Source organism: Melanerpes formicivorus, unplaced genomic scaffold (assembly GCF_026170545.1).
Source record: "Melanerpes formicivorus ecotype bairdi unplaced genomic scaffold, bMelFor1.0.p_v2 SCAF_14, whole genome shotgun sequence".
NCBI classification, from domain to species: Eukaryota; Metazoa; Chordata; class Aves; order Piciformes; family Picidae; genus Melanerpes; species Melanerpes formicivorus.
In genome coordinates, this window is record NW_027142366.1 from 11498235 (window position 1) to 11519020 (window position 20786).

The window sequence follows — 20786 nt, forward strand, 5'->3', positions numbered from 1 at the left end:
ATCCCCCAGGATTTAGGGCAGCCAGGTGATGGCATTCCTGAGGAAATGGGCACCAGAGCATCCCCCCTTCCCCCAGAGCATCTCTGACCTGCAGCTGGGCCCATCTGGGCTAGGTGGACTGAGGATTTGCTTGCTCAGGGAAAGATCTGCTGAGCGTGGAGCAGCAGAAGCAGCTGTAAGGAAGAGGTTAAAGGCTCAGCTGCGAGGGAAGTCCTCCAGGCAAAGCTCTGTGAAGAAGTCATGGTGTGACTGAACCTTGCTGGTGTTTAAATTAGCTCCTCCAAGGGCTGGGGAGCAGCTTCAGGGCCCGATGATGCTTCTGGGTGGTGTGATGGACCGTGTGTGGAGAAACCCCCCTTGGGAGGGGGAGTGCTGTGGAGAAATCCCCTTCCTGGGGGAGGGGCAGCTGGGCTTTGCCATGGCACAAACAGAACTCTTTTGTGTGCCAGAGAAAGGAGGTGCTGCAGCCCGGGTAGGGACAGGAAAGGAATGCAGAAAGGGTGGCAGGGACCTCAGCAGCACCACCAGCACCACCAGTGGGTGTGTGGGCACTTCTGCTCCCCCTCTGCTCTGCCTCCAGAGTACAAGGCTGATCCTCAGAACCCAACTGGATATGAGCTCCTGCCTGACCTTCTTTAGGCTACCCTGCCTTGGCAGGGGGGTTGGTCTGGATGGTGTCCAGAGGTCCCTTCCAACCCCTACCACGCTGTTAGTCTGTGAAAGGAAGAGGGGTAAAGAGCTGCCTGGCCAGGACTGTGCCCAGCAGCCATGAGACAGGGGCTGCGTTAGAGCAGCTGATGGGGAAGTGGCCAAGCACCTTGGGCCAGTTTGGGTCACACTGTCCAGGTTGAGTCTCACTTTTATAAGCCAGCAGAAAAGTTTAACGTTTTCCTTGACCTGAAATGCTGCTGCTTGGCTGTCCTGAGCCTGGAGCTCCCCTCTGCACACCAGTGGGAGGCATGGGGTGGCAGTGTGGTGCCAGCACCTCGGTGGTTCCTATGCCTCTGTGGTTCCTATGCCTCTGTGGTTCCTGCGCCTCTGTGGTTCCTGCCACCACGCTGGATTCACCAGTGGCCTAACCCAGCCTGGGAAGCACTGGGAAATCCCCACTGGCTTGGATCAATGGCAGGAAGCAATGATCCTTTGCTACCAATCAGGGCAGATGAAAGCCACCCATGATCCCAGGGGGTTGGAAACCAGCAGCAGAACCCCCCGGGGACTGGAGCTGCAGCTTTGTTTGAGCAGCGGAGCAGGAGGGTGGTTTGATGTGGGCCATTTCTGGGGACATGAAACAGAATGAATTTGTTCTCCCTGAAAGGCAGCAAGACAGGGATATGAAATATTTAAGCAGCCTAACCATGTTTGTGATGTTCCAAACCACGCAGCTACCTGACGGGCGGCTGCGCCTTCCCGGCGCTCGGCTCCTGCTGCTCCTGCCAGGATTGGTCCTGGGCCCCTTACTGGAGCTCCTGGAGGGGATTTGACCACAGAGCAGTGAAGGACACGGGCTCCCCATCTCGTGTATTCACCTGCTTTGCCTTGAGGAGGGCTGGAAGGAGCCTTGGTGGGCCTGGCAGATAGCAGTGGGTCTACCGAAGCTCAACGCCAGGCGCTGCCAGCCTGAGCCAGGGTCTGGCTGGATTCTGGCTCTGCCCTACTGCTCTGCTTAGCCTTGGCAGCTCCTCACTGGGCACTGCACCTCCAGGCTGTCCTTGTGCCCTGTCTTTGCTCTTGGGTGTCCTTGAGTCCTAGGCAAAGGAGCACAGACCACCTGGGAGCCTGGAAACAGGGCACAAGCTCTGCTCCTGTAGGGGGTGGTGCACTCAGGAGATGGGGAGATGCCTGCTCTGCCCTCGGGGGGTGGCCTTGGGGTGCATGGAGCCTTCACTTGCTCATGTCCTCCTACCCCTGGGAGGTTGGGTGGAGGGTCAGCACATGCCAGCTTTCTGCCAGCCAAATAACTGCACTCTGGAGACCATTAGGGACAAGATTCCTTTGCTTGCTTTGCCCAGGTCTCCTTCTCTCTGCCCAGCATGCCTCAATGTTGCCTTTCCTACCAGCCAGAGTGATGAAGTGACAACAAAACTGAATCCTCTGAGAGGACTCCAAGGTCCTCTTTGGAAAGGGTGGGTGGCTGCTCTGTCACCTACAGAGGCTCCCTTTCTGTGCTGCTGTGGTGAGCTGCGATCTGCTTTTACGTAGTGAGACACTGGAACAGGTTGTCCAGAGAAGTTGTGGAGGCTCCAAGCCTGCAAGTGTTCAAAGCCAAGGTGGATGGGGGTCTTGAGCAAGCTGGTCAAGTAGGAGATGGCAGGGGGAGTGTGGAACTAGATCACAGAGTCACACAGGGACCTCTGGGGATCATTAATGATTTGTAAGAGATCATCTTAAGATCAATGATCTTTAGGGTCCCTTCCAGCCCAATCTGTTCTATGATTCTTTGATTCTATGATTCTGTGTCTTTGCTTTGTGTTTGGAACCCCACCTGGATGAGCAGAGATGCTCTGCAGGGCCAGCTGGAGCCCTCAGCATTCCCTGGCAGCCTCATCAGCACAGGACATGGTCCTGATGCTCTCAGTGACAGATTCTGGGACACAGCCCCAGAGCACAGAGCCATTCAGCACAGGATCACAGAATCTTCCAGGTTGGAGAAGACCTTCAAGATCCTGAAGTCCAACCATTAACCCTACTCTACCAAGTCCACCACTAAGCCATATCCCCAAGCACCACACCCCCATGGCTTTGAAACACATCCCAGGGTCCAAGATGTCAGGTGGAGGGAAGGCAGCTGAAGAAGCTGGGTAGATGGAAAGGGGCAGGATTGCTTTGGGCACCTGAAGGCAGAGCTGTGGCTGTGCCAGCCAAGCACTGCTGCTCGCCTGTGCCGCTGTGGCTCTCCCCAGTGCTCAGTGGGGAGGGTTTATGTAAGGCTCAGCTGAGCTCTGGGCTGCATTTTCCCAGCCAGCAGCTGGCTGTGAGGGTTGCTGCTGCCCATGGTGGGTGTGTAACTGGGTCTCTCCTCACACGAAGGCAGCTTCCCTCTTCCTGGCTCCATCCTCCCTGCATGGAGGATGTGAAACTGCAAACATCTGCCAAGGCAGAAGGGAGAAACCAGCACAGCTGATGTCACCTCGCTGTAGGGGGACTGCCTGTCACCCCCTTCATCCCCAGTGCTCCCTGGGGGCCTGGGCAGAGTCTCCTCCCCAGTAGGTGGCCAGTGGGGCCAGTGCTGCCCAGGGCAGCAGCAGCCCATGGAACCTGGCTTGGCCCCATGAGCTCTTTGCCCCATGCAGCATCACTGCAGCCACATTGCCCCCGGGTACCACCTAGGCAAAAATCTGCTGAGGGCTTCAAGAACCAGCTGCTGGTAGCAGCAAGAAGCTTCTCCAAAGTTTGGTGGGACCAGGGCTTTCCTCCAAAGAAAGAAGAGCATCAGTGTGGGGGTTCACATCTTCCATTTCCTGGCACAAACATACGGAGTGAAAGCTTTTCAAACTCTGCCTCTGTCTCCTAGCCCCAGAGCAGCAGTGCTGGTGCCTTAGCACACTCCTCCAGGTACAGGGAGACCCCTCTCAGGACCCTACCAGCCTGCATCCAGCCCACTCGAGGGTGTCCTCAGGAAGCTTCACAGGAGTTCTGCAGAGCTGTGAGGAGGCGTGAGGAGATGAGGAGATGTTGGCGTGAGAGCCACAGCTGAGTCTTGCTGCCCACAGAGTGATTGCTGCTTGGCAGGTCCTGGCTCCAGGGCCACCCAGCCCGGCTCCAGAGTCTTCCCTCCTTGCTTTAGAGTTTCCCTTCCCTGCTCCAGGGTACCCTGTGCCTGCTACAGGGTCCCCAATGCCTGCTACAGGGTCCCCAATGCCTGCTCCAAAGTCTTCTGTTCCTGCTCCAAGATTTCCCCTCACATCTCCATGGTCTTCTCTACCTGCTCCAGGGTCCCCCCTCCCTGTTCCAGGGTTCCCTATCCCCATGTCAGCCCATGTCAGCCCCACTGGCAGGCTGGGGAGGGGGGGTGGGGTGTGAGATGACATCTGCAAAGGGAGGCAGTGGCTGCTGAGACACCTTTAGATTTCATTAGAGCTTGGCTCTTCCTCCACCTGCTTCCTGTGGCCTTTTTAGGGCCCCGAAAAACAAACACTCCAAAAAACCCCAAATCAAAATAAAACAAAAGAAGAGAAGAATCTGTTAAATCTGTTTTGTTAAATCTGTTCTGCTAAATCTGTTCTCCCTCTTTGCTGAATCCTTTGGAGAAAGCCTGAGTGGACCCTGTGGGAGCAGCAGCCCCACGTCCACGCAGGGCTGGAGGCTGCTGTCGCTCTCTCCCACGCCAGCTGCTGCTGCAGGGTGACAGCTCCAGCGCAGCTCCCACCCACCCCAGCAGAGCCTGCTTGGGAACTGGGGACAAACTGCCCTCTCCTTTGGGATTCTGCCCCTTGGCTGGGCTTTGGGGCTGGGTCTCCTCACCTGCAGTGTCTCCTGGTGGCGTTGACCTGCTGGAAAGCAGCTCCACGGAGAAGGACCTTGGAGTCCTGCTGGACAGTACGTCATCCAATGTACCTGGGGGCTGAGGAGGCAAATGGTCTCCTGGGGTTCATGGAGAAGAGTGTGGCCAGCAGGTCAGGGGAGGTTCACTGCCCTGGTGAGGCCACATCTGGAGTGCTGTGCTCAGTTCTGGGCTCCTCAGCTCAAGAGGGTCAGGGGTATATTAGAGAGTGTCCAACAGAGGCTGTGAGGATGATGAGGGGCCTGGAACATCTGTCTGATGGGGGAAGGCTGAGAGACCTGGGGCTGTTTAGCCTGGGAAAGAGCAGCCTGAGAGGGGATCTTGTGAATGTTTACAAATATCTGGGGGGCACGAAGAAGTGGCCAGGCTTTTTTCAGTGGTGTCCTGTGACAGGCCCAGGGGCAATGAACACAAACTGGAACCCAGGAGGTTCCATCTGAACAGGAGGAGACACTTCTTTGGTGTGAGGGTGCTGGAGCTCTGGAGCAGGCTGCCCAGAGAGGTTGTGGAATCTCCCTCTCTGGAGTCCTTCAAGACCCATCTGGATGTGTTCCTGTGTGACTTGCCCTGGGTGATCCTGACTTGGCAGAGTCCCTTCCAGTCCCTACCATTCTGTCATTCTTTGGTGCAGCACATCAGGTCATGCAATTGCAGCAGGTTCTTCACCTGGACCCTGGAGGCTGCTAATTGTGGTTGGGGTTTTTTTGCTGGAATGGGGCTTGTGCTCCTTGTCTCCTGCAATCCCAATCCTGCAGCCTTGCTCCAGCCTCTCCACTCAGATGCTTCCTGACACTTTCCCTTCCACAAAGCAGCTCCACCAGTTGCCTGGTGGGAGGATGAGGGCCCTTCCTCAGGATGTGAATCATGTCTCTATGGGAGCCTGCTCCTGAGGTCTCAGCAGCTCTGGAGGCTGCAGGTCTCCATCCTATCCCCAGCTGAGGAGGGAGGATGCATAGCCCACAGGAAAAGCAAGCTAGAGTTTGGCAGCACTGTGCTCACTGGAGGTGTTAGGAAGGAGACCTCATTATCCTTATCACTGTTGGGGTTTGGTGCCCCCCTTTAACCTGCACCTCAAATCCTAGGTTCCTCACTCCAAGAAGGACTTTGAGGGGCTGGAGTAGGTCCAGAGAAGGGCAATGAAGATGGTGAAGGGTCTGGAGAACAGGGCTGGTGAAGAGCAGGTGAGGGTCCAGGTGTTTTTTAGCATGAAGAAGAAGAGGCTGAAGCTTCTGGTTCTCTACAACTCCCTGAGAGAAGATTTGAGACAGGGGAGGGTTGGTATCTTCTTCCAGGTAAAAAGTGATGGCACAAAAGGAAATGGCCTCAAAATACCCCGGGGCAAGTTTAGGTTGGACATGAAGAACAATTTCGTCCCCTTGGGGGCTGTCAAAGCCTGGCCCAGGCTGCCCAGGGCAGTGCTGGAGTCCCTATCCTTGGAGGTGTTCCAAAGCCATGGAGATGTGGTGCTGTGGGCCATGGTTTAGTGGTGACCTGGCAGTGCTGGGTAAGGGTTGGACTCCAGGATCTTAAAGGGTTTTTCCAACCCAAACAAGACCATCAGTGAGTGACTCTCTCTGCTGGCAGGAGCTGGGATGGGAACACACGCTCCAGAAGCTGCAGTGTTTTGGCAGCAGGAGCGGATGGAGCTGGTTTCCCTTCACTCAGCGCTCTCTGCTCCCCTGGGAGTGCTGACCCACAGCTTTGCACCTGTGGGGACTTGACTTGCATTAACACATAGGACCATTTCCTCAGAGGAAGGAGCTGCTGGGATGTTCAGCCCAAGGTTTCAAAGTGCTGAGGGGCTCTGGTTGCCCACCCCCCCCCTCAGAACTAGCCTGGTCTTGAAAATCTTCCTTTAGTATGATGAGACTCTGAGGATGTTAAATAATGAAACTGGGTTGGGAAGGGTAGCAACCTCCTGAGAGCAGGAACTGAACCTGGGTTTGGAATGCCTTGGCCCAGGAGAGTGATGACATCTTGGTCATGAATGGCAACTTGATCATCATAGAATCATAGAATTGTGTTGTTTGGAGGAGACCTCTAAGACCATCCAGGCCAACCACTGACCCAGCACAACCATGGCCATCCAACCATGTCCCCAGGTGCCATGGCCACAGGTTTCTTGAACACCTCCAGGGATGGGGACTTCACCACCTCCCTGGGCAGCCTGTTAGAATGGAATGGAATGGAATGGAATGGAATGGAATGGAATGGAATAGAATAGAATAGAATAGAATAGAATAGAATAGAATAGAATAGAATAGAATAGAATAGAATAGAATAGAATAGAATAGAATTAACCAGGTTGGAAGAGACCTTTGAGATCCTTGAGTCCAACCTATCACCCAATACACCCTAATCAACCAAACCATGGCACCAAGCACCCCATCCAGTCCCTTCCTAAACACCTCCAGTGATGGTGACTCCACCACCTCCCTGGGCAGCACATTCCCATGGCCAATCTCTCTTTCTGGGAAGAACTTCTTCCTAGCATCCAGCCTAAACCTCCCCAGGTGCAGCTTGAAGCCATTCCAATGCCTGGCCACTCTTGCAGGAAAAAGATTGTTCCTAAAGAGAGTCAAAGGCTTTATCAACACTTGCAGGGGGAGAGGAAAGACACTGTGTGGTACCTACTGCTGCTGCTGGGTCCCCTGTGCAGCAGCTTTGTGCAATGGGTGCCTGCAGCAGGGGCAGCAGGAGGGAGAAGCAGCAGCAGCAGGCAATGCTCAGGGTTTGCAGCTCAGAAGAGAAGAATTCAGCCCGGCTACACGTGAAGAGCAGCATGTGCTCAGGGGAACGGGAGGGGCAGAGGGAAGGAACCCAAATGGGCTTGTGATTACCTGCTATTCTTCTCCTGATGCCTCCCAGCCCTCCCCGTGCAGGAGGAGATCTTTCTGCGGCGCTGATTTCCATGTGCAAGTCAGCGGTTGAAAAGTGCTCCCTCCCCGGGCAGGAGACCCCTTGCAGCTTGATAATGGGGAGAAAAAGCCCCATTTGCAGCCCCCGCTTTCCCGGGCAGGGTGTGGGAAGCTTGCCTCCATTTCCCCGTGTCTCAAGGAGGGAATGTGGCAATTTGCTTCTCCTTCAGAGCATCACAATCACACGGTGCTGGGTGTTGGTACCAAGCCTGCCTGTTCCTGGTGGCAGCAGCAGGACAGGTCACCAGGCTTGATTACTGTAATGAACCTCGTCACAGAGCTGCCTAATAACAGCTCCAGGCCTATTTCTGGAAGGTCTCCTGGGTGTTTAATTCCACAGAGCTGGAGGAGCAATGCTCAGGAAAGGAACTGGTGGGATGGAGGGCTGGATGGCAGTGGAGTGGGGACGGTCTGGGGCTACAGAAGGAAAAAGATCAGAGGGCTGCAGAGCCAGAATTAAATCCCACAGATGAGAATTTGGAGTTGTTGCTGTTGGCAGAAATATTCTTCTGGCTGTGCTTCAGATAAAGCCTTCTCCTGTTCTGACTGCAATTTTCATCCCTTCAGCTCCCAGACCAGGCATGGAAGGAGGAATTTCCTCACAATGAGGGTGGTGAAACACTGGAACAGATTGCCCAGAGATGTGGTGGAGGCCCCATCTTTGGAGACATTCAAGGTCAAACTTGATGGGGCTCTGAGCAACCTGATCTAGTTGGAAATATCCCTGCTGACTGTGGGGCTTAGACAAGATGACCTTTGAGGGCCCCTTCCAAACCAATGCACTCTATGATTCTATGGCTCCCATGGTCCTCTTGGAATGTTGGTTTTAACCTTACACCTCAGATATTGACCATATTGTACCCAGTTCACTGAGGACACCCCTCAGTGCACCAGGATGGCCCTGGGAGGCCTGGATGCTGGAGGAGGAGGTTGATAGACCTGAGCTCCAGATGCCTGCCAGCAGATGTGGTTTGAAACCCCTCTGAGCTACTCAGCTGGGATGTCCTTGGTCAGCTGGGCACAAGATAGTCAATATTTGAGCTGTGAGCTTAAAACAAATGTTCCAAGAGGACCCTTGAGCTGATGGGATTTCCATCCCCTCTGCCTGTATGTTTGGCTCTGTGAGCTGTGGTCAACTCAGCTTCCAGCCAGGCATGAAGCCACCTCTCCCTAGATCCCTCTAAACTCCCAGGTGCTGCTCCTGACTTTAGTGAAGCTGAAAACTGAAGTAGAGCAGAATAATTCCAGCCTTAATGCTGGGAATCCTCAGAGTCCTGAGGGAGTCTGGCAAAAATCCATCATTCCCAGTGCCAGTCCTGCAGTGAGCATCGTCCATGGGGAACCCTCCCCCAGGTCTGGCTGGAAGGGAGGATTTCCTTGGGTTCATTTTGACTGTTATTGTAATTATTATCACCATAATTACCACTATTGTCCTCTTTATTCTCAGCATTATTACCACTTATCCACCCCCCCACCCCCCCCCCACTGGCTCAGGCCACAGCGGCAGCAGGACAGGAGGGATGTCCCCACCGCAGCGTTAGAAAGATAGGATGATGCCTCCGTTGTAGTGGCAGCTGGACAGGACAATGTCCCTACCACGGGGCAAGCCAGGGGACAAGCAAAGCTCCCAGGGACCCCCAGCCCCCAGCTCCCGGTGGCCGCAGCATCCCGGCGGGATGCAGGGGCTCTATGCTGCGTCCAGGAGAGGCCTCGCCCACTGCGCCCCCCGGATGGGAGCTAGGAAGGCTCCCTCCGCGCCCCGTATGCAAAACAACATGCAAATCAGCATGCAAATCAGAAGGGCGGCGCACACCCGAGCGGCGCGAGCAGGGGGCGTTTCTAGCTATGCAGATGAGGGGGGCGGGACGCGCCGTTATGTAAATGAGGGGGCGGGGCGCGGCCGGGTGTGTGTCGGAGGCTCCCGCCAGCTGCAGCCAGAGGTGCTGAGTATCGCCGAGCCCCGGCCCCAGCTGCAGCGCACGGGGCCGAGCCGAACCGAGCCCAGCCGGGCCCAACCGAACCCAAGCGGGCGGAGCCGGCGGCCGGCAGCCCCGGGTACAGCATGGCCGAGCCGCCGGCAGCGGCACCGGGCTCCGAGGGTGAGGAGGGCCCGGTGCGTTTTGCTCGGAAGGGAGCCCTGCGGCAGAAGAACGTCCACGAGGTGAAGAACCACAAGTTCACGGCGAGGTTCTTCAAGCAGCCAACCTTCTGCAGCCATTGCACCGACTTCATCTGGTGAGCGGAGCCCCCACACGGGAACCTGGCATCCCCCGGAGAACCGGCCCGGGCCGGCGGGACCCCCTCTCAACCGCTCCGGGACGCCTCGACCCACTCCGAGACCCTCTCTCTGCTTGGCGAGGCCCCATCACTTTGTACCCTCCAGGGCTCCCGACCCGCTCTGGGGCCCTCGACTCAGCCTGACGGGACTCCCCTTTGCTCCCTCCGGGACCCTCGATTCTGCCCGGCAGGACCCCCCCCTTGCCTGTTTTGGGACCCATACCCTCTCCGGGATCCCCACCTTCCCCGCTTTAGGACCCTCGACTTCCTCTGAGACCCCACCTTGTGCCCGCTTTATGACCCCAACCAGCTTCGAGACCCCCAACCCAACTCGGTGGGGTCCCCTCCGCCCCAACTCCATCAGCCTCCTGTGGGGACTCCCTCCCTGGCCAGCTTCCCTGAGCCCTCCCGTGCCCCCAGCCGCTGCCCATCCCGGGCAGGGTCGTTGCGCTGTGAAGCCAGTACCGGGGCTGGTGGCTCACTGCTCTCCTCTCTCCGCAGGGGCTTCGGCAAGCAGGGCTTCCAGTGTCAAGGTGAGTGTCGCGCCGGGGGGGAACGTCTCAGGGTGGAGGTAGGGGGTGTGTGTGTGTGTGCAGGTACCATTCCCCACCTCGAGGACCAGCCCCGGAACCGCTCCCGGAGCATCTCCGCCGGGGCTGAGCAGCAGCATTCCCTGGCCGCGCTGTGCCCAAGCCGGGGGAGCAGCTTAGTCATAATTTTTTAATTAAGTAAGCAACCGATGGATGGTTTCAGAGCTGTTTGGGGTTTGTTAGTGGTGGCTGAGACCTCAGCTAAACGCCCCCTCCCCCTCTAAAAGAAAAGGCAGGGGGAAGTTTATCATTTTTAATGTGCTCAACCCAACCCGGGGCGGGGGGGGGGGGGGGAGAGGTTAACGGCAAAGCGGCGGCGTGGTGACACCGGGATGCTGGAGGAACTTGGATGGCTTTGCTGGTGCTGCTGGGGGGAAAAATAAGGCTGGATAACAAAATATGTTTGCAGAAGCTTCTGGGTTCCTACAGCCAGAAATCCCTGTGCTAGTAACGCTGGGATTCTGGGGGGTGTTCCTCAGGGATTGGTGGTGTCGTGTGTCCCCCCCCCCCCAGGAAATGATGATGAATTCCCTGGGCTTTATCTGGTGTCCCAGTGCTCGTGGAGGCTGCACATGCTGGCTGTGTCTGACTGCCGTGGTGGGGTCACAATCTGCTGGAGGTGAAGGTCTGGGATCGGGCTTGCAGCCAGGCTGCTGCCTGCAGCTGCTGGGGGTGAAATTTTGCTTTAGGAATATTTGGGGTAGAGCTTTGGGTGGTTGAATCCCAGGTGGAGGTATTTGGCACGAAAATGAACCTGCTGGGTGTCTCTAAGAGCTCCACAACAGCTTGTCCTGCTGTGCTTAGAGTCTGAGGTAGAAAGCAGCAACCCTCCTGCACCCCCCCCACCATGAGCTGGGCTGTGGTGTGGTACAGAACCAAAACTCGAGGTGTACCAAGCCTTGGGATGGCAGCTCTGCCCTCTAGGCTGGCTGCAGGAAGGAGGGCTTTGCTCTCAGGAGCATCTCCACAGAAGCTCCTACAAGCAGTGTAAGTCTAGCTGAGCCTTAGGAGTACAACCCTAAAATACCAAAGAGACCTCCCTGCTGCCTCTCAGCCAAGGGCCTGGGCTGGGGTTGGTTAGCAGAGGACAGCAGATGTGGGGACTGAGACGTGTCTTGGTGGTGCTACTCAAGGTCACAGCTTCCCCTGACACCTGAGGTTTCGCACATGGGCAGCTCAGTCACGCTGCTCAGAAGAGTTCTGTGCAAGCTCCAGGCTCTTGCTGTGGCTCTCCCAGGTTTCTCAGGCTTTCCTGGCACAGGCAGGGTCATATCTGTGCAGACAGCTTGCTTCAAATACGAGGTGTGCTGAGGAGGGGCTGGTGGGGATGTTCTTCTGGTGGGGCAGGGCTTCTCCTGTGCATTCCTGGTGCTTTGCTCTGCTCTCGCTATGGAGATGCTAGAGAGCATTGCTGTCAGACAATCAGAGCCTTTCCAAGTCTCTCTCCCAGCAATCAGGAACTGCTGTCCAACCTGTAATTGTGCTTCTGCTCTGAGCTTCATCCTGAAATGATTCATTTAACCAGAGTTCAGCCCCTCCCCAGTGCCAGGGCAGTGTGTGGGACCCATGAAACTGGTCTCAGATGTGCTAACGCAGGGCAGCTGGCCTCCCAGTGAGCAGATCCTCCCCATGGAGATGTTAAACACCTGAGTTCTGTCCTGTGGGTCTTGGAGCAGGACCTGTCTGTGGGGCTGCCAGGAGCATCCTGTGCTCAGTGGTGTCTCCCAAAGGTGTGTGCCTGGTCTGCCATGGCATTTTCTGCCTTCAGAAACCACTTTGCAGGTTGTTGTGTTGCAGCAGACGTGGAGGCTGCAGGACTGCATTGCAATGGGAGATTTTGCGGACTGCAGCGTGTGGAGCAGAGCAATCTTTACCCCAGATACCTCCCTAAAACCAGTGAGCCTTGGTGGGCTTTCACACACACAGAGACACATGTGCCCCTCTGTGAGGTTCCTTGCTTGGCAAGGCAGGACCGCGGGCGTGACTCTCGCTGCCACGACAGCGCCGTGCACTCGGTGCCCCTGTGATGGAGGGCACGCCACGGCTCCGCGCCCAGCGCTTCCAGGTTGGAAAGTCAGGCAGGGGATGGAAGTTGCTACCTCCTGCCATCTGCTTGGAAATCACAGCTACCCTGGGGAGGCTCTGGGAGGAAGAGCTCAACGTGCCAGGGCTTGGCGCCGCGTGCTGCTCCTGCCCCCGGATGGCACCTCCGTGGTGCTGGGTCCTGCTCCTCTTGGTGAGGAGCTTCTGGGGGTGGTGCCCCTCACGTTCTGCTGCAGCTGCTGTTGAACTTGGTAGTTAAGTTGTATCTACATGGAAGGGCTGGTTTGGTTCAGGGGTCCTCAGCTCTGCAGGGCTCGCTCTGGTTGTGGTGTTTGGCTCTCCCTCTATCGAGCGCAGCTTCAATCCAACTTCAACAACTTCCACAGCTATTTTTATGCTGCTTTTCAGTAGGGCTGGCTGGAAATGTAGCTGAAGCACCTGCCTGCCTCATTTCTCAGCTGTTTCCCACTGCCCTGCTCGCTTTAAGTAGGTTTTCACCTGTGCCCTGATTTCTTTCTAGGCCGTTTGCAATAATTAGACTGTTAATTAGCTCATTACTTGTGACTTTTGGCAGGAAGTTAGCAGAAACTGACTCTTTGTAGCTTGAAACACTAATGGATGCCGCAAATGCCACTTAATTGCTTGCTAATCTGCTTCTTATCCTCGTAGACAATCTCCCTCTTATCCTTTTGTGCATCTCAAGACTTCCTGGGCTAACATTGAGCCCGAGAGCCTGGTGCTGCTGGGCAGCAGGAGGGCTGTGTGTGGGCAGCTCTGAGGAACAGGGCTGCTTCTTGTGGGTTTAGCAGAAAATTTCAACATCTTGAGGGTGTTGGAAGTCTGAGGTGCTGGGATGCCTGGAGCTGCCCCAGAGGTGAGCTCTTCTGGGGGGATATGTGCTGGCAGGGCACCAGCAGGGCTTTCTGCTGGGTTCTAGTGATCCCCTGTGCCTGGAAGGGATGGGAGCTCTTGTCTGAGCTCGTAAATGAGAGAGAACAGGGTGTCAGTGCTGTTCCCTTCCCAAGTTTTAGGATCCAACTCTCCCATACCATTACCAGGGAACCCATGAGGAAGCAGAGAGCAGCAGCTGCTTCTCTGCAGCCTCTGTGGCGCAGGAGCGACCTGTGGCTGAGCTACAGCCTGTGGTTTGGTGTCTTGGTTCTGCTGGCTGAAGGAGTGCTTTGAGGATGGGAAAGGGAACTGATTTGAAGTCTGAGGGTGAAATTCTTGTTCTCCTTCTCAGAATGTGCTGCTTCTTAGAACTGACAGCTTTCTCTTTGCTCTGCTTGTGCTCCCATCCTTGGGATGCCTTTTCCCTGCTGTCCCAGCAGCTCTTGGTCCCTCTGCAGATCAGGGTACTGGCTTCATTGGAGGTGTGAGGGGGGCACCTCACTGATGGCCAGGTTGGTTTAACTTGGGGGTTGAACTAGATGACCTTTAAAGGTCCCCTCCAACCCAAACCGTTCTATGATTCCATGACTTGGAGTCACCATTGCAGTGCCTGGGCTGGGCTTGGGCCCTGGGAACTGGGGAAGGGCAGGGAAAGAGGTGCTCCTGGAGAGGTGAGGAGCCATATAATGTGATTCTCATTTAGGAGCAGGAAAATCACCTGCATCTGTTGCTGCATTCATGTGCACAGAGTAGAAAAGATCTTGGAGAGAAGAATCTGGATTCCTTAAGAGGGGAGGGGAAAAAAGCATCCTTTGGTAACAGATCCTTCCAGCCTGCAGTAACTTTTCTGGAGCAAATGTTTAGCTCTTCTCCCTGGTTATGACTCAGGCTGAGCAGAGAGATATTCCTCAGCTTGAATCTCTTCCCAAACTTCATACCACTTCTCCTTCCTTCTGCCAGCTTTTCTTCTCCCCCATCCTCCAAACCCAGCGCTCTCCCTTTTGTCTTCTCACAATTCCAGGCTCCGACACCCAGAACTGAAGCAGCTGGAAAATGTCAGCTGGGTCTTACCTTGTTGTTTTTTTTTTTCCCAAGCAAGTCTTTTGTGCTTTCTTATTTTCCTTTTCTCCTTGCTCTCTGCCTTCACAACCCACCCTTCCTCCCCTCCCCCCCCTCCTTCACCTCCTCGTTGCCCTCCAGACGGAAACGAAACCCTTGAGCAGCGCTGGTCTGAGCTTGCAGCTCCTGCTTGCCTCCTGCCGCTGCTGCTGCTGCGGGTTTTGGGTTGTCGCCATTAGCTCGGCACAGCCGTTCAGTGCCTGCTTTTTATTGACTGGATTAAAGCAAAGGAGGAACAAAAGCAAACCAAAACTCCAATCATTCAGAGTTGCCTCCAACCCGGCAATTTGGTGTCAGCGCATTATGTGCGCTGGAGGAAGGTTCGTGGTGCCAATAAGGCTAATTAAAGATGTTTCTGCAATTACTTTCTGGGTTGTGTTGTTGCTTTTTTGCTTTTTTTCCCCCCCCCTTGCAACACAAACGATGCTAATTATATAATGCAGCAGAAATGGGAAGCAGCAGCAGCACCAGAAGAGGGTTTTGGTGCTTCTTGCAGAGGCGGTGCGGCTCTGGACGCCGCGGAGGGCTCGGGGCAGCGGTGGGAGGCCCGGGCCTGCTGGCCGCTGGGAGCAGGTGGAAATGGAAAGGGGAAGTTGGTCTGGTCCCAGCGCTGCACCAGCTGCTCTGTGCTTCTGCAGAACTGTGAGTGACAGCAGAGCTGCTGGGGAGAAGGGGAAGGTGCCCCCTCCATGCTCCGGTCAAAGCCTCCTGCTTCCTTCAAAGCCGAGTTTTAACACCCGCAGCCTGAGCTGGATTCCCTGATCCTGCTCTTGCCTGTGCCAGGGACCTGCAGGTTTGTCCCGGGAGGAAATCTGTACCTGCAGGAGGTTCTTCACCTGTAAGCTCTTGCAGGTTCTTCTGGGGTTCATCAGGGACCACCTGCTCTGTGGAGCCCTGTCGTGCCTCCTGGCAGCTCAGGAGGGCTCGTCTGAGCTTCTCAGTGGAAGTGGTTTCTCTTTTCCCTTCCCCCCTTGCAGTAGAGATTTTTCTCTCTTATCTCCTGAGGTGGCTGGCATCCTAAAATGATCTTAGGCTTTGGTAACGAGGGGTCCACTTCCTTCTTGGGGTATCTGTCACTGACCAGTGTCAGCAGGAGCAAGCTGGGCAGAGGATTCCAGAGCTGTCCCCAGAGGGGCTTTGGGGGGGTGGGGTGGCAGGAGGGTTTGCCTCACACCCAATTGGTATTTGTGAGCTGTGACTCCAGTGCAGAGGTTAAACCACCCCAGAACAGGAAGCTCTGCCATGCTTGTTCTCCAGGCACTGAGCCTTCCAGGGGAACTGAATGTCTGGGCTGTCTCTGAGGAGGCTTCTCAGCAAAGCCTCCAGACATTTCTGTAGTCTGCTGGCTCATGTGCCTGCCAGCCCACTGATCCTGCAGCACATGGGCTCCTGGCAGGGTCTGCAGGGCACCCTGGTGCTGGCACTGAGCTGTGGGTAGATGCTCACCTGTCTCAGCGCCAGCAGAAGGTGGTGGGGCTGCAAAGCAGAGTGAGACCCAGAGGGTTGGATGTGTAGAACAGGAGGAGGGGTTGAATCTCCTCTCCCAAGCTGGTGTGAATTCTGTGGACTGATGGGCTTTTATCTAGCAGCTCAAGTGAGAGGAGTTGCACAAAGCCCTCCCAGACAGCAAGCACAGCTCCTCCTCCTCCTGACTGTGCTGCAAGTCTGAAAAGGCTGGAGATGCTGGTCAGGGACATCCAGTCCCCTTCTGGGATTACCAGCAGATAAGATGTGTGATCCCAGTGACTGGGAAATTCACTTCTAGCTGTACCCATGGCTCAGCTGAGGGCAGACCTGCCTGGCACATGTCGTTATGAAGTGTGAGATCCAAAGGGGAGTGCTGAAATACTTTCCCCTGGTCTGAACTGAATCACAGAATGGTTTGGGTTGCAAGAGCATCCAGTTCCAACCCTCTGCCATGGACAGGGGCACCTCCCACTAGCCCAAGGCCTCATCCAGCCTGGTCTTGAACACCTCCAGGGAGGGGGCAGCCATAGCCTCCCTGGGCAATCTGTTCTGGTGTCTCCCCACCCTCGCTCTCAAGAAATTCTTCCTCATCTCCAGTCTCAGTCTCCCCTCTTCAAGCTCATAAGCCATTGCCCCTCATCCTACCCTTGTCAAAAGCCCCTCTCCAGCTTTCTTGTCATCTCCCTCCAAACAAGGACCCATGTGGTAAGGCATAGGGATGCTTACAGTGCTGGGTGGGATGGGATTCCACCCGGGAGAGGTGCTAGGGTGGATTTTGCTCCTGCAGAAGCCAGCTGTGCAGAGGATTAGTGCTGCACATGGACACAAACAGAGCTCTGGAGCTGCTGGAGTGGGCTGATTGCCTTTCCCTGTGTGTGGTGAGGCTCCAAGCACAGGGCAGCCATGGAGGGTGTTTGTGGTGCTGTGCCAGTCATTCCCCCAACCTGGCTTTGTGAGTCATTGTTCTCAGAGTCCCTAAGTTGGAGCCATGTGGAGAAGGTGAGTAACAAGCTCCTGCAGGACAGGGGGAGCTGCAGGTCCTTCAGGCAGTGTGTTCCTCACCTTGTGGGGGCTGCAGCTTGGTAAGAAGCAGCCCTTAGGAAAAGGCAGCTACAAGTGGGCATGAAGGAGTCCTTGTGTGGTGATCCTGGGTGCAGTCTTGGGCTGCTGCTGTTGTGTTCTGGTGCCTCCTTGTGTGTCAGCAGCACAAACACTGCAGATGATGCTGTGTGTGCTGTCCCTCAGGGCTGGGCAGGGGGGAGAGGCAGGAGAGCACAAAGTGCTGCACAGACCCTGCAGCCCTTTCAGGTGATGTTGTAGGAGACTAAGCATGGTCAAAGGACTTGTTCAGCCCCTGGGCTGATGCTCCTCTACACCTCAGGTTTTAGCAGGAGCTTTTATTGGGAGCAGAGCTGCTGTGCTCCTCAGAGTGGGACTGTTGCAAGGACTCTCTGGAGTGAAACCTTCTTCCTGAGCAGACAGGAAGACAGGCTGTCAGGAGTCAGGTGTTGTAGGCAGCAAAGTCTGTCCCTTGGGGTTTCACATTCTCCAGGGAAAGGACAGCTGTGAGCTGCTGCTTCCATGCTCCAAGCCAACCCCACCAGCCAGCCAGGGCTGGGCTGTGGTGGTGACCTCAGGTGTTTCTTGAGCCAAGAGGCAAAACAGTACTGGCAGAGAAGTGAAGCAGACACAGTGCTCTGGTCCTCCAGACAGTGACCCAATGGAGGAAGGTGGAAATATCTCAGGAGCTTTTCAGCCCAGCAGGGCTGGTGCAGGGGGGAGTTGCCTGAGCACATGCACTGTTGCCCCAGCAGAGAAAGGGCTTTCACCAAGAGAGACTTGCCCCTGGCAGGTCTGTCCTGCCAGCCTGGGGCAGCCATCACCAAGAAGTCAGTTTTTCCACAAAAGCCACAGGAGGGGTGGAGGAGAGGAGAAGAAAGCTCTGGTTGTGTGGTGCTCAGCAGCAGCAGCCAAATGCTTCGTGTTGAGCAATTCCCAGAAGCAGTCCTGCTGGCTGGAACTCTTCCTGGGAATAAAAATATTCCCAGCCACAAGCTGCTGCTGCTGCTGGGAGCCACCCTTGATGCTGTGCAGGGGCAGAAGCACCCAGGGTGATGGTGTTTCCTGTGGACACCACGCAGAGGAGGAGCTGTGGGGTTTGGATCTCTCCTGGCGGGGTTGCTTTGTGTCCCTCTGGCGTGTTTCATACCAAAACTTCATGGTTTCTGGGGCAGCAAATGGCTTCCTCAGTGATGAGCTGATGCCACAGCTTCCAGGGGTTGCTGTGGAGCTCCCCATGTTGTGGACCCTGCAGCTTGTTCCTCTGCTTGTGGCCCAGGCTCCCCTGGGGCAGCCAAGGATGGCCCTGGCTGAGCAGCTTCCTTGGAGGTTGCTTGTTTGTCTTTTCTGGGTTCAATCCTGACCAGTCAGTCCTGAAAGATGGTTGGAAGCTGTTGACTCCTAAAATACCTTCTTGGCCCATGAGAAGTACTTCTGAGGGTTGGTAGATGGTGAGCTGAAGCAGAGTGGCATAAAGCCTTCCCTTCCTTGGGGAGCAGCAGGGATTGAGGGTGCCTGGTGCTGTGCAGTGCTGGGGTGGTGGTTGCATGGCCCTGGGGTGTTGATGAGACACTGGAACAGGCTGCCCACTGAGATCATGGATGTCCCCTCCCTGGAGGAGTTCAAGGCCAGGCTGGATGAGGCTTTGAGCAACCTGGGCTGGCGGGAGGTGTCCCTGCCCATGGCAGTGGGGTTGGAACTGGATGAGCTTCGAGGTCCCTTCCAACCCAACCCATTCTATGATGTGGGCTGTGCCTCAGGGCATCTGCATGGCTCATGGGTGTTTGTGTCAGCACCACCACACTCTGTGCTCCACTTTCCTTGATGCAGGCTGTGAGTGATTTATTGCTTCTGCTCCTGGACCAGCCTCCAGTGGGAAGATCAAATCAATTAAAATCTCCTTATGAGCAGGCCTCCTGCAAGCTCTGCAAGGGGCACAAGAACTCCCAAGCAGAGGCTTTTTTATTCCCCTCCCTGCTGAGGGTTACTTCATAGAAGCCTAGATTGGTTTGGATTGGAAGGGACCTTAACAGACCATCCAGTTCCAGCAGCCTGCCATGGGCAAGGACACCTCCCACCAGCCCAGGCTGATTGAGGCCTCATCCAACCTGACCCTGAACACCCCCAGGGAGGGAGCACACACAGCCTCCCTGGGCAACCTGTCCCAGTGCCTCCCCACCCTCATTGGGAAGAATTTCTTCCTAATCTCCAGTCTCAATCTGCCCTCCTCAAGCTTTCACTGCTCAGTGTCAGGGAGGAAGCCTGAGGAGCCCTCACAAGGTCCCACTGTGTGCAGCAGGTCAGCCCTGGCCACCGCTTCCGCCAGCTGCTGCTGGTTCCCTGTAAAAGGAAGTGGATTTCATGAGTCCTGACAGCCCTGCTCCAGCAGCATTGTGCTGCAGATGCTGCTGCCACTGCTGCTGCTCAGCCAGCAGCTGCTGGGCATTGTCAGCTGCCCACAGGCTGCTCTGCAGCCCCCAGATCTCTCCAGGAGGCTTCCTCTGCCCTCTCTACTTCAATGCTCTCTGCAAGCTGGAATAGGACTCACCCTACCTTCCTGCAAAGAGGTTACTGGAAACCAGTTACCTTCTTGTTTACAGAGCTCCTCTCATCCTGGAAGCTGTCCAAGGCTGGGCAGACCTGGGCTGTGGCACTGGCTGCTCTGCTGCTAGGTGCTGATAAATGCTGTTTAGATGAAGATGTGATTGTTTGCCTTGCAGCTGCTCCTGCCTGCACAGGATCTGCTGAGGGGGAGCTGGCAGGCAGCGGGGCTGGCCCTGCTCTGGCCAGCTCCGTGGCTCGTGGTTGACCCAAGGCACAACTGTGGTGCTGCTCAAGCTGTTTCTGTTTTGGCCTGGGCTGACTTCTTCAGCTGCTCATAGCTGTCTTGCTCTTCCCATCAAGTGGAAGAAAAAAGCCAGCATGGTACTTGAATCAGCAAGGGCTGGGGTGAACACCTGTGACCTTGTCATGGGAGACCTTGGAGGGGCTGCAGGAGAGCTGAGGAGGGACTTTTAACAAGGGCTTGGAGTGACAGGATGAGGGACAGTGAGCTGGAAAAGGGGAGATTGAGGCTGGAGATGAGGAAGAAATTCTTTAGAGTGAGGGTGGTGAGATACTGGAAGAGGTTGCCTAGGGAGGTTGTGGATGCCCCCCAGGCAACACCTGGAGGTGTTCAAGGGCAGGTTGGATGAAGTCTTGAGCAACCTGGGCTAGTGGGAGGTGTCCCTGCCCATGGCAGGGGGGTTGGAACTGGATCATCCCTTCCAACCCAACCCATTCTATGAATCTATGACCCCCTGCTTCCAGAACTGGACTCCAGTAGCAGAGGAGCAGAAGACCTCCTGCCCTGGCTGAAGGACATCTGTGGCTCAGGATCCAATACCTTGCAGTGATGTCAGTTGGAGTAATTTGCTTCCATGTTTGGTCTTGCTTTTGTGCCAGATTTCTACATCTTGTTTAAGTGTGACAAGCAAAAGAGTCTCACAGCTAATCCAGGCTGGACAGGCAGAGCCTGCCAAAAGACCCAGAATTAATAGGCTCCAGTGCACGCCAGTCACTGGGCTCGTGAACACGAGACTTGTTATGGCACAGCCTTCCTGGAATTGGCTCTTCTGCAGCCACTTAAAGCCTGTGTTCTTCCAGAGTCAGACACAGAATGCATCAGGTTGGAAAGGATCCTCCAAGGTCATCTTATCCAACCCCCATGCAGTCAGCAGGGACGCTTCCAACAAGAGCAGGCTGCCCAGGGCCACATCGAGTTTGACCTTGAATGTCTCCAGGGATGGCACCTCAACCATATCCCTTGGGATATGTGTGGCTCTGTGGGAGCTTCTCTCTTTGGGTGGGAGGGAGGGCTCATTCTCATGGTGGTCTTCTAGGTCAATGGTTTTTGGGGTTTGGATAGGGAAATGGGGG

General features: G+C 55.6%; 1 protein-coding gene across 2 annotated transcripts in view; it reads left to right on the forward strand.

Moving 5' to 3' along the window:
• Positions 1-9325: 9325 nt before the first annotated feature.
• The window catches only part of PRKCB (protein kinase C beta), a 128286-nt gene continuing 116825 nt past the window's right edge, over positions 9326-20786 (forward strand). For both annotated transcript variants that reach the window (XM_068147029.1, XM_068147028.1), the window contains exons 1-2: positions 9326-9657; positions 10201-10232. In XM_068147029.1, the coding sequence (XP_068003130.1) occupies positions 9485-9657; positions 10201-10232 (205 nt within the window). In that variant the 5' untranslated portion in view covers positions 9326-9484. The remainder of the gene's footprint in view (positions 9658-10200; positions 10233-20786) is intronic.